The sequence below is a fragment of the Lissotriton vulgaris genome, chromosome 4_1 (assembly GCF_964263255.1).
Source record: "Lissotriton vulgaris chromosome 4_1, aLisVul1.2, whole genome shotgun sequence".
Taxonomy (NCBI): Eukaryota; Metazoa; Chordata; class Amphibia; order Caudata; family Salamandridae; genus Lissotriton; species Lissotriton vulgaris.
In genome coordinates, this window is record NC_141691.1 from 1,172,303,963 (window position 1) to 1,172,317,235 (window position 13,273).

Consider the following 13,273-nt stretch of genomic DNA (forward strand, 5'->3'; position numbering starts at 1 on the left):
TCTGTGGCAGGGACATGGCAGAGCAACCTGGGGGATGCTCAGGCCAAGGTAGTGGTGAGTCATCTTTATAAAAAGAAACTTTTGGGCATTCTTACCAAAAAATATAAGTTTACTAATGAATTCGATTTTAATTAAATGACAAAGTATCACCAAGTTGGTTTTTATAGTTCTTCTGCCAAGCTAATGGAATATAAGTTTATACTTAAAGTAGATATTTAAAACAGAAAAGCTGCTGCACCTTATGGAGTAAATAGCACTTCTGAATCATGTAACTGTAGAGAGAGATCAGCCTCATGTTGTACAATTTATGCAAAAAGCCAGTACTTTCGGGTTTGCCAACTTTAGTGACCTCAAAACAAAAACATCTATGGAATAAAAAAAGCAAAAGTTGCGGTATTTTGTGAGACACAAAATGTCTCTGTCACAAAAATACTATGGCCCACATGTACAGCCAGCAAACCACAACTATGCAGCATGAGTGAGGTGGAAAGAGGGATGCATGATGGCAGAGAGGCAGATTTCAATTTAAAATCCGTGCGCTCTATGGCACCTTCCGGACATGTTGGTTCACAGCATAAAATACTTGATACTGGAAGGAGCTGTTACAGTGGACTCCTTCACCACCTCCTGTCTTAATTTGGGGTGGCAGAGGGGTGTTAAGGGGGTTACAGCATCATGTACTTCCTGCCGTAATGATGTTGCAATTGTGAGGGTTACAAGAGATGAGGTTGCTTAGTGAGGGAGAATTGGAGAAACAAGTACCCCAGAGAAATCAAGTGTCACAAGGCGTGGAGGGCAGGACGATGAGTTTTAAAGGGAAGGGGGCGGCCCTCATGACTGCCAAAGGAGGTGGTGATGTTCATGTATCTCACAAGTCCCCTGTCTGCGGCACTCCTTTCCTCCTTTCCTCCTGGCTGCGCAGGTGACATGTTTGAGCTTCCGGGTCTCTAGTCCCGCCTCCAGGAAGCTTGCAGAAGCACCAAAGGTCGGGCAGTACAGGAGTGGAAAACTGAAACAGAAAAAACTCTATCCTGCCCGCACAACGTTTACTGTCTCCGGGGGAGAACAGCAGTAATTAAAGGAGGGTCGAACCAGGTTTAAAAATATTTAAGATTTTGTAAGGGTTTTTGTAAAAACAGCAGAATTTATACAAACGTCAGTCGTAGGTGGGTGGGGAGGGAGTTCCATGTCTTGGCCGTCTTGGCTGACTGGTTACAGTCAGTTTGTTAGAAAATGGAGCCAAGAATTGGAAAAATAAAAAGATCTGGATAGAGGACATAGAGAGATGCATGGGTGAGAAACACAAGCAGGCTGACTTGATTTTACTTTGAACTGTTAGTGGCATTTGTACAGTGCATATTGTGCTACTGGTTTGGCTTTGTAGCATTTTTTGGTAACTTATACACTATTCCCATGGATCTAGGTTTACCATGGTATAGTTGTAATATGTTCTAAATGAATTGTTTTGGGATCTTGGTATACATGTTACATTTATCGTTTTGGGGTCAGATGCCAAGTTGCCTGGCTACATCTTATTCATAAGCATTGAGTGAAAAATGTTGCTATTTGAGATATCAAGCCAGAGAGAGCTGCCAATTACTTAGGCATCCTCTTAGTCAATAGGCCTAATGGGCACCCAATTAAATGTGTGAGTGGAACTTCTTGATGACATACTTTCGGGAGCCTAGATAGCTGACAACTGAGCATATCTCAGCCATGTTGGTTGTATGGTAGAAGGTTCTGTGCAGTGTTTTATGTGTATGCTAGTTTTTGACAGAACGGCCTATGTTTTTGGAGAAGTAAATTGAGCAGCGGAGGCCTGGCACTTGAGAAATGGATAGCGGTAGAAAACAAAATTTCTTATTGTATAAATTTGCATCTATCCAAACACCAAATGAGCAACGAAAAGTTAAGGTTCTGTGTCAGTTCCCCACAACTGTATGCCCCATTTTGAGATTGACAGCAGAGTTAACTGAGTTTTGATTAAGGTGTGTACATAAACCTCATGAATGGTAGAGTCTAAATTCATGGCTTGACGACAAGGATTATCCTAGAAACATTAACCAATTTTCTAATAGGAAACATGGATAGTGCAGAATAAACGTTTTACCATTAAGACTTTGGACGACTTCTATAAAAATATACAGCGCATCTGTATGATTTGGCACATATAATACATTTATTTGTTCCAGTAATAATAATATTTTTATTTATTTTTTTACAAAAATTCCATATTACTTTGACTGTAATTGACTTCCAACAAATCTCAAAGCAGCAGACTCCATAGTTTTCGGAAAACAGCATGTTTTCAAGAGGTAAAATTAATGTATATTTTTTAAATACAGGATACAGATCTGTTGCTTTTCTCCTTTACACCAGCACAGGCGAAGCAAAAATAGCTTCACTGAACCAAAATCAAACAGAAGAGATACAGCATACTGTTAGAAGTATGAAAAACCTTATTTAACCAAGTAACAGTTCTACAAACTCCTTTCTTCACCCCAGGATGCCTGGAACCCAAATTCAATAATTACACATCCTGCCTGAGTACAGAATGCTCCCACGTCTGAATTATGCAAATTACATAAGAAAAGCAAAGGGGTTTTCAATTTTAAAATAAACATAATAAATAACCCTTGACATTTAAAGGCTATATATACATCTTATAACTTGCAATGCCTCAAAGTGGTGCCCAACCCGCGTTACAGGCACTTATTTTGCTCGCTCACCTTGTACAACAAGCTTTATGAAAACAGTTACCGAACATTAAAACATGGTGTAAAAAATAAAAAATAAAGTTTCTGGCTTTTAAAGTACGTGCGTCATGCGTCTGCATTTCAGTGTAAGGTGACGAAGGGTATACCAAGGATTCAGTTTGTATTACATTTCTTCATGGCATATTAGTGGGGCAATATTTGACCTGCAAGGAATGGTTACTGTGATAAACCAGTGTTATAAAAGAGGCCCTTCTTTTAACTGTGTCTGTGTCCCTGTGAAGTGAGTGAATCTCTTCACATTCATTGCCAGTTCATGGGCAGAGGGGTACAGATTCACTCAAGATGGCGGTGCAACACAGACCCACAACTTTCTTTTATCGCAATGGATGAAGTTAAAGATGTCATGCACTGCCCAGCAGAGGGTAAACTCCAAGAAAGCCGTTTCATGACGAGCCTAACATTTAACCGGAAACAATGCATTAAAGGGCAATTAAGACTATTGGAAAGTTCATGTTTTATGCCGTTAAAAACATTCTCTCTTCTATGTCACTGAATACAGATGTTCATATTTTTAGAACAGATTGCCTGGGGCAAGAATGTGGGGACATTTAACTCTAATAAAATGAAGCATTACACAGCACATTAATCAGTGGCTTTGAGGAAATAACCAGCAGCAATTTGAAATGCAGGCACAGGGTGCGCTTCCTTTCAAACTACACAAGTGACTGCGGCCACTTTGGAGACCGGGGCTGTGGAACAACTGGTTACGCTTTCTCAAAGGTTTTTAACCTTTTACTTTTACGTTACTGTTCTTAAATAACTCTGCCATATCAAATTGCCGTTCTATATTTTCAATTTTTATTTAGATGTGAACATTTCAGCAACCCTGATATAGTGATCAGTTCCTGTTTCCGGGTTACAGCTATTGGGTTTTATAGATCTATATATTCCACAGCAGATATTAGTCTGAGACAAAAATATTTTTGCAGCAATTTCTCTGCTTAACAATCCTATTATTAACGGGACTCAAAGGCACAGGGTAATGCTGGTAGTGCTTTTTTGTCAGTTTATAAACAATACATTAAAAAGTCGATTTTATTCTTCCATAATTTAAATACGTAAGTGATTTAACTTTATTACTTTATGACAATGACTTCAAATTTACATTATTTAAGTACCATTATAATGGTGCAGTGCATAACATGTATTTGCAGATATCCCATCAGAAATAATAAAAATCACTATAAAAACGATGCTGGAAAAAATAGACAGAACATAGAACAAGGATTTGAGACCGACTATGGATTCTTCCTTCTATGAACCACACGTATAACCAAAAAAATGAAGAGACACACAGCAATGTTCAAATGAAGTGCAAATATCTTTGGAGGTTAGAATAAAATATATTAAAACATGAAACAAAAAATATAAAGACAAGTACTTCAAGTACAAGGAACAAATCTGTATGAGGTCCATCATAGTGTTCTGTTAGAATAGTCTCAGCATTGTTACTTCTTCCTCTGAAAAACGTTAGCCAGCATAGCACCGGAAGTGGTCAGCTGGCCCATTTTGTTCAAAAACTTCGTCTTTGTGTCTTCGCTGACAAGGCTAGCAGCAATTGACATGGACCTACAAGAGAACACCACAACTCATGTTTAATCGCCTGAAACAATCAATGAAAACAAACAAAATTGGTGTAATCTGTCAAACAGGAAGTTGCACGTTGTGTACCAATAGTAACAAAGCAAGTTACGCCCAGTCATATAAGTTGCATAAATCCCAAAGAGTGTAAACCGGTAGGAGATTGTTACCCTTGGGTAAAATTGATAGATTCTGTATTTCCTCTGCAGAATCGTCATAGTCCAAATATTCAAACACATAAGGCAAGATATGCTGGTACTGTCAGTTAAAGACTATTAATGAGGACACGTGGAGGTGTTTCTGATGCTATGACAGTACCCTCTGTACTTCAGATTACTCCCATGTCAGGAGCACATGAAAAAATTCAGAGGCACAAGATATTAAGTCAGATATATGTATATGAAGCGGCCCTAACTATAACTACCCAGTTGCAATGGGCCTCAGTTCCTTCCTGGAAGGTTTCAGGGTGATCTATCAAGTGGGGCCTGAGAAAAAGGGCAAAGGGGTCCCAAAACGCATTTCCACAAGCAATTCCCCCTGAAAAACCAGGTAAACAGTATTTCACTAAACTTTGCAAAAAGCTAGGTTGTTACTCAGAAAGCGTGGTTTTAGTGATTTGGTGTAAATCTGTTCAGCCATTTTTGAGAAATTATGCTTCAAAATTGAGGGCCTGATTTAGATCGCGGGGTCAGGTTACTCAGTCTCAATGGTGACAGCTATCCCATCCTCTGAAATATAAAATCCATTAGGATTTATATTCAGGCAGATTGGTTAGCCTCCACCATTGTGATGGAGTAACCTGTCAACCGAGATCAAAATCAGGCCCATAGTGTTATTTTAACGGTTGGTCGTGCGAGAGTACTACACTACTCCTGTGTTATTTTAAATCTAAAATGTAGGGCATTATGATTGAAGGAGAATGCTTTTTTTCCTTTAGCCGGACTGAGGGCCAGTTATCGAGCTATCTGATTGGCTGGCCGCAACATCAAAAGAAATGTTGAAGCTGCAAATTTAAGACTTGAGGACTCGTTCCCCATGTCCTGAGCTTCAAAAACATAAATAAGGTAAAAGGGGCAGGGTAGGGGGTACTGTGACCCAAGGCCCTTTTGAGCTGTTCCCAGAGGGACCCTTCCTGGGCCCAAAATAATAATAACAAATAATTGTGCTGCAGGACCCAGTGATGCCTCTGGTGAAGACCTGTGGGGTATTGTGGGACTCAGATAGGCTCACTGTTAAGTACCTCAGCAGTAACATAGGGTACCATGGGACCGTGCACGTGCTAAATGGTGTAGCTTGCACCATCCCACTTTACCTTAGGTGTGCTGTTTGTGCCACAGTACAGTGGGAGCACAGTAAAAAAAAAACAAAAAAAACTGAGGTACATGTTGTGCGACAGTGGTGGGCTGGCTCTACACACCAAGCTCATTTTGTGGTATGGGCAAAGTCTGTGTGTGACTGGGGGATGGTCGCTCATGATGGGATTGGATGCAGGGCCATCACCACAGGCCAGGTGCTGCGTCCAACTCCATTCTTTGCACAGCCAAAGGCAATTCATTTGAGCGGTCATCAATTATGTTGTTGTTTAACATGCCAAGGAGTGAAGAAATAAGTAATAACATAAACAGTGACAGGAGCGCAAGTTATAGTTAGCACAGTAAAACTAAAAATTGTGGATTTCAGTGTTTTTTGTTTTATAACAATAGTGTTTACATCATTACTAGGCCTATCTATGTCACTTTAACTTTTGTTTTTTTAGTGGCTGTATGTATACACATCCATACATACATACATGCATATCCTTAAGAAGAATAAGTTACATGCTTTAGTTAATGTTGGTACTGTGGGACACTACAGTCCCATTACATATTCTTTTTTATTGAAATATTCAAGCTGTAGCCTGAAACTTTAGACCTTTGTGACCAAGCAATCCAGGGGCTGCACGGTGATTATTATGTCAGAGGAGATTCACATTGGCATAGAGTGGACATGACCATAAGCGGGCCCCAATTGCAGTGTGTGTTTTCAAATGTTCTGGGTTCCCAGCCTTCTTAATGATATGAAGAAACCAGAGGCTCTATAAAAAACACCATAACTGATTTAAAGCTATTCCTCTACTAGAATCTTCATCGTTTAAATAGTCCAACAGCAATATAGAAATAACTTAGAACGATGGGTCCTACACCATTGAAAAAATCCTGAACCACTACCAATCCGAAGAGGCATTTTTTTAGAACATCCTAATCAAATCAATATTGCTTGGCACTGAAATGCAGCAATGTATTTGTTAAGACAGGGATGCGATTTGCATGATTTGTGGGAGTGAGTCTCTACATCTACTCAAAATCTTAAACGTGGATGTTTCTGTCCGGTTCTGCATTGTTTTGGTCTCAGCATACACAATAATCGTGTGTGCACTTCGTGCCGCTGTAGCTAGGTACAGTAAAGTGCTGTCACCTTGAGGACCACACTTTGGTCTGACACGATGAGCCAAGCATACCTTCTTCAAAGAACTTCTTCAGAGACAACTTCAAAGAACTTCTTCAGACACTACTTTCCCCTCAATTGAATTTACGGTTCTGACCGTGCACCTAGAGAGGCCAGGGGCCTCTCTAGGTGCCATATAAATTGTCTATTCAGTTCAGTACAACTGAGTCCTACACTAAATCCCTGTATGCATGTGTGTAACGTAGTGTGTGTTAGCATGCATGCATAACTTCAGTGTATGGAAGAAGTATGCAAGGAGTATCTGGGCCATGTTTGACTATGGGCAATGCAGAATTCATTTTGAAGTTGGTACTGTCTACAGAATGGAAGACAAGGCTCACCTTCCACACGGCTACATGAGTTGCAGAACCGACACTCAGACCTAGTCTTTTGACAGTTAATTAAATCATTGGGGTGAGAGAGGACAGGGGACAGCTGTGTCTCTGAAGTGCAGGGGCGTCCCCTGGCAATGCCCTGCCTTTTGTTACTCAATAGATGCTAAAACCAAAAGCTAGATGACTGGCTAGTGTGAAGGCTAACCCCTACTTTGTGTGTCAGTGTTTTGGTTAGCCTACGTGAAGCTTTTGAGACCACTCACCTTCCTGCTACTACCTGGAGAATGAAGACAATGGGCCTCATTTAGAAACTGGCTGACAGGTTACTCCATCAGAAACGTCATGCATATCCCGTCCACCAGATTACAAGTGCCATTGGATAGAATGGACTTGTGATATGGTGGACGGGTTATCAGTCATGTTTTCGATGGAGTAGTCTGTCAGCTGAACTCTACATAAGGCTGTGGGTCTAATTTGGGTGGAGCCAACACACCAAATGGTGGAACTCTCTAGAAATCTTTAGTGGGGCAGAAATAAAGAATCAACAAATATGGTTGTAAGGACTTTATAAACAGTGACTGAAGATTCCACTCAGTGTTCTAGTATTTCTAATGACCAATGGAGGCTTCATCCATCAGCATGTAGTAAGACTTCTGTGATTCAAGGTTTGAGTCTCTGACTGCCACCTTCCCAAGTCTATTTTCCCCCAGGGATGTATTTTTGTGACATATCTCTCCAATCACATGGAAAAGCATCTACAGTGCCGAAATGAAATATATTGGGCTGAAACACCCTGCTCACTGCCTGCAAAATCAATTTGGGGCACCACACTGACCTCAACAGGAGCCACAGTTATCGTTAACTTTAGACTATTTCATCATTCAGAACCGATGGAATGAAAGGAACTGTATGAAAATCACACATCGCTTCAAAATCCATACGACAAACAGGGGGCAACTCCCACCACCCTCCACTCCGGTGAAATAACTTGTAATAAATCAAAAGACAGTTTTATTCCAGACATGTCTTGTCAGTATGAGTGTGGGGAAAAACACAAGCATTGGTCAATTGCTTGTTTGCTCAATCGAGAGGATCTGTCCTCTGCGCCTGGGGTGGTAGGAAATAGTGTCTTGTCGTCCATGAGAACCAGTGCACCCTTGCCCTCAATTCATGAGAAAAAGGTGTCGCTAGAAGGTGTCTCAGCCAATATTCTAATACCATGAGATGGAGAAAGGATTTATTTGTTGACCAAATATCACTCACACCAGTGAGCACCAGTGAGTGTTAGTGATTGGTGGCGTGGGGAACAGAAAGTCTGCATTAATAGAAGGTTACTGTCCTTTGTCTATGTCCTCAAGAAATTTCTGTGGGTAGCATGGAAAATAGAGCAACATCTGGTCTCATCTGTATCCAAAAGCAGTATTATCCAGGATGGCTCCTACACCACATGGAGCCTAGGCTTTAAAAAACGTGTTTAGATCTTGTGTGGTACCTGGAAATATCTGAAAGAAATCAGCAAGGATTACAGTTCGACAAAAAACAAACTTAGAACTGAGCTATGCACTCTACACCGCCACCTCCACTTTTGCTTGGGAACACTGTGTACAACAAAGTGTACCTTGCTTCTAAAATAGAGACTCAAAGCATCAACAAGTAGTTTTTCATTTTACTATTTTACTCAATGACTTTAAGTCGAGCATTTCCTCAACTTGAGGCAAGAACATATTTCTCATAAGCAGTTGTACATGGACTTGTAAGGAATATCTCCGAGTCACAGGTTTATAAAAAGAAACCTAGAACAACGCGGTATGCCAAGTTTTAGTGAAGGAAGCATTCCGGGAAGAGGTTGCAAGTGAGAATAGCTTCTTCTTTATTACATTGCTTACTTCAGCCAAGCAGACTGCTGGAAGACATCCAATCCGCATTGTTACTCATCTGAAAGAAGGCACCATGGCACATGCCCTAAGTTTTCCATGTTTGTTTTAATTATATTAGAAGAGTATTAAGACTTTGGAAACTGTACATTCCTTAAGTGAACAAGAAAGCACAATGTCTTAAAACCACAATACACCCTAGGTCATCACATTTTTGTCAATCTTACAAACATGTTCATAAAATTCTTAATAACGCACATAATGTGAACTGCACATTTTACATGAACAGTTCATGATTTAACACTTACTCTCAAGATTATTTAAGAATCATACATTTACCTTCAGTTGTTTACTTTACTGACTTCCAAGTTACACATTATTAAGATTACTGTAACATCTATATTTATTTATGTTATTCCAGTTTCTTAAAACCATACAATATGACCTCGCAAAGGTGGATGAAAATGTATTACCACCGGAAACTGGTCAAACATCTGAAAGGATGCACTTGCTCTGAAATCCATAAGTGTGTTGATCGTAGTTTTCATTGAGCAGAATGGAAAGCTCTCACATTGTCAGTTATTGGCCTTCATAATAAACTATAGTTGTGGAAATATTTTAGCCGACACACTGTACGGATTCCAAATAGAAAAAGTGTTTGGCTTCATGAAAAATAGATGCAGTATCATATTAATAAGAGGACATTCGCGGTGCTGGGTACACAGCATTCCACATGTATTTTGTTTATGAGCCAGCACCAAGAGGCACTTCATTCTGTAGGGAGCTCCACACAAGTCCACGAATCTTCAAGAGTTTAAGAACAAAAGCAGCTCTTCATCAACTACTCCTCTCACCTGTTATCACATAAGTATTTTTCCTTATGAAGAGTCCTCATTTCCTGTGAGGGTGCTGATCAAAGACATTCACATCATGAAGTCTCACAAGAGGAGCTGATAGCAGCACTCCCATATGCCCACCACCTTAGGAGAATGGTTGCCATGATCAAGGTCAGATCCTGTATCACAGGTGCTCCAAGGGAAACAAACTCGTCCACGTGACTTTCAAGTAATTTTCCCCGGGTGGGAAATCCCTTCTGGGTATTGAGGGACAGTGGATCACTGTCACTTGCACTGTTATGGATCTTTCACAGCTAGGAAGCTGTCTTATCCAGTGATAGCATGAGTCCCTTAGAAGATTGCCGTCAACATCAAATGTCGCATTGGAATAGGAATGCATAGACTCGAATAGTGATGCCTTCAAAAACAACATCAACCCCGAACTCAGTTCACACTGAAGCTTGATGAAAAGTAAACATATTATTCATGGTAATGGGGGAACACGGATATTTCAACAGTGAAGGTTGGCAGTGTAAGCAAAAAAACAAACTAACAAGACAGCCAAATAAGCTCTAATGATGCCTCATGCAAGGTCTTGCTTGGTCAAGAAAAGGCTAAATTGCAACAGAATTAAACAATTTAGCTCTGAGATGCTCTATTTACATAGAAGAAAATGAGCCTCAAACTAGAGCAAGAGGAGCACATCCACTGACTTTGTCGATAAACATATTCTGATTTCCACGCACGCAACCTAAGGATGTGACCTCACCTAATTATTACGACATGATGTCTTACCAGGGGGGGGGGGGGGGGGGGGGGGGGGAGTGGGGGAGAGCAAACACAGAGTGCAAATAGCTCTGAATACAGATTCCCATTGCCCAATACGGACCAATGAGCATGAGATATATGTGATGCTGCTTCACCTTCCACAGATTGTGGGAGATCCCTGAGATAAGATAGAACCCCTAGTTGAGGGTAAAATTCTACCTAATCCAAAACTCACTCATAGAGAGGCAATTGCAGAGTGTTTTCATGGGCGAATCTTGGAAAAGTGAATAAGCAACAAAGAGTCATTTTAAGCAGGGTACAATATGCAATTCAAGGCTGAGCTACTTTAAGGTTTTGACTTGACAGAATGCGATTTGCTCAGGTATTTGCCTCATTACTTTCGATACAAAGGTGTTCTTATTGCAATTAGCATTTTACAGTTTGCTTTTTAGTGGCCTCTGCTGGCTTCTGATGACTGGGAGCGGGAGCAAGAAGGCTCAACCGGACTGTTTTTAACAGTTTGAACTTGGGCACAGATCCAGGATTGGACGAGAAAAAGGCATAAGTCCTTTTTAGGCACCAGAAAATAGCAGGAACAAAACCCCGACCTACTTTTGACGTCTGCACCCTTTCTATGACTGTCTTGGCCAAGAGAGCGGTCACTTCCTGGTGGAGCACGTAGAGATGGTCCTCCATCAGTCTGGGGCAAGTCGTGGCATGGGTGGAGGAGTAGTCCAGAAGGGGAGGGAGTAGCCTCTTCGGTTAATCTGAAGAACCTAGTGTTCTGAAGTTAAAGACCTCCAGTGTGGTAAGTGATGGGGTATCCTGGCTCTCACTGGGTGCCCATGATGGTAAGAGGGCAAACTAAAAGGGTTTGGGGGCTGCTGGGGGAGTGGTCGACAGGCCCGACCTCTGGCTGCCCAACCTATGGGCTCTGTATGTAACAGGTCCTCAGCTGCGCGGAGGCTGAGAAGCTTGCACGCCGACATGGCTGGACAGATAAAGACAGGGGTAGAAGTCCCTTACATGGCCATGAAAGGAGAAAAAAGTGGACTGGGGTTGGCAAGGGGACATGGAAAGGCCCTAGGGGCTGACGGTAGATCTGCGTTCCTTGAAGCGCTCCAGCGCTGAGTCTGCCTAGTGTCCAAAGAGACAGAAGGTCTAGTCCATAAGCAACGCTTGGACATCCCCAGAGAAGACAGTTGTTCTCAGCCAGGCATGGCGCCTAAAGGCCACCGACTAAGAAACTACTAGTCGGTCGTGCTATGCCACATAGAATTGTGAACTACGCTACATTTCTACCGTCAAACATAGCTTGGGAGAGTATGGCTCGGGCCTCCTCCAGATGGGCTACACCTGCGCAACCGCATCCAACAGGACATGGAAGTAATGGCCCTAAAGGTACCCAGTGTTCACATACCACAGTGCTAGGCTGGTGGAAGAAGGCATTTTCTTTCCTAAGGTACCCAGCCTCTTGGAGTCTTTACGTGTGGAGTGGTAGGGAATGTGCCACGATTTACACAGGAGGTGGACGTTTGGACCTCCAAGCTCTCTGAGGTAGCATGTTGGGTGAGGAAGTTGGGCTCCCTGGGCTGGGCGGTGGAGGCAGCAAATCGTCCTGTTCACAGGATCCCCTGTTTGGGACAATTCCCGAGCAGGACATCCGTGAGAGCTTCATTAAATGGGAGAAGCGGTTCTGAGGTGCTCACTCACAGCTGAAGCACCTCTGTCAAGATGCTAGTCTTGACTGTTACTGAGGATAGGCTAAGGTCTAGGACCTTGGCCGCCCTTTTCACCACCATCGCAAATCAAGCCCCCTCCTCCATAGCAACGGTAGTAGAAAAGAGCATGCCAGTATCTGAAGAGGTGTTGAGTCCACTAGTGTCTCCCAATTTCTCACACCAGTCCATGTGGAGGTCTAGGGACTGGTATTTATCAGGGTCAAGTGACCCCTTTCAATACTTCCAGAGTCCCAGCCCATAAAAATAGGGTTTGGACTCAGGCCTGGAAGGCATGGCTCCAGTCGGCGCCGGAGTAAGCGTCTGACAATGATCCTCTGGCTCCATGTCAGAATCGGGGATGAAAATGGGAATGGATCAAACATGGGGGGTTGGCATCGGGACCCGAGCCAGGGAAGGTCGAGGTGGTACAACTGCCAAGGGTCTGGATCCATCCGTGAATCCAATGGGCCCGACTGGAACAGGGGGCAGAGAACCAGTGTGCTCCCCCCTCCCCCGAACCCATGGGGACTGAAGGTGCATAAGCGGAAACGGGCAGAAAAATATGAGGTACATGGCCTTATAGAACTCACGGAGTCGGGTGGGAGTCGCTCCGCCTCCCTGAACCTTGGGGAGGCGTGGAACTGGCCCAATCTACGAAGTCAGGCCTCGAATGACGGCGATCTCTCGTTTCATTGGATGACTGTGACAGATGGGGCGAAGTGGAAGACCTCTTCGATTTCTTATTCTTCCTGCACTTGTGGGACTCATCCAAGGACAATATGGAGAGGAGCGAAGATCTTGGGCTCCGGGACCGATCCCTGGACCTTCCTCTCAACCAGAATCGAGACCGTTCGGGGCATGGCGAGGCAGTTGATGCAGGTCATTGCGTCGAGGTTG

General features: G+C 42.6%; 1 protein-coding gene across 8 annotated transcripts in view; it reads right to left on the reverse strand.

Moving 5' to 3' along the window:
* Positions 1-2,157: 2,157 nt before the first annotated feature.
* RELCH (RAB11 binding and LisH domain, coiled-coil and HEAT repeat containing) overlaps positions 2,158-13,273 on the reverse strand; it is an 853,871-nt gene continuing 842,755 nt past the window's right edge. For 7 of the 8 annotated variants that reach the window (XM_086965401.1, XM_086965404.1, XM_086965403.1 and 4 more), the window contains one exon: positions 2,158-4,346. In XM_086965401.1, coding sequence (XP_086821527.1) covers positions 4,226-4,346 — 121 coding nt within the window. In that variant the 3' untranslated portion in view covers positions 2,158-4,225. The remainder of the gene's footprint in view (positions 4,347-13,273) is intronic. The other variant, XM_086965405.1, reaches the window with a different exon arrangement.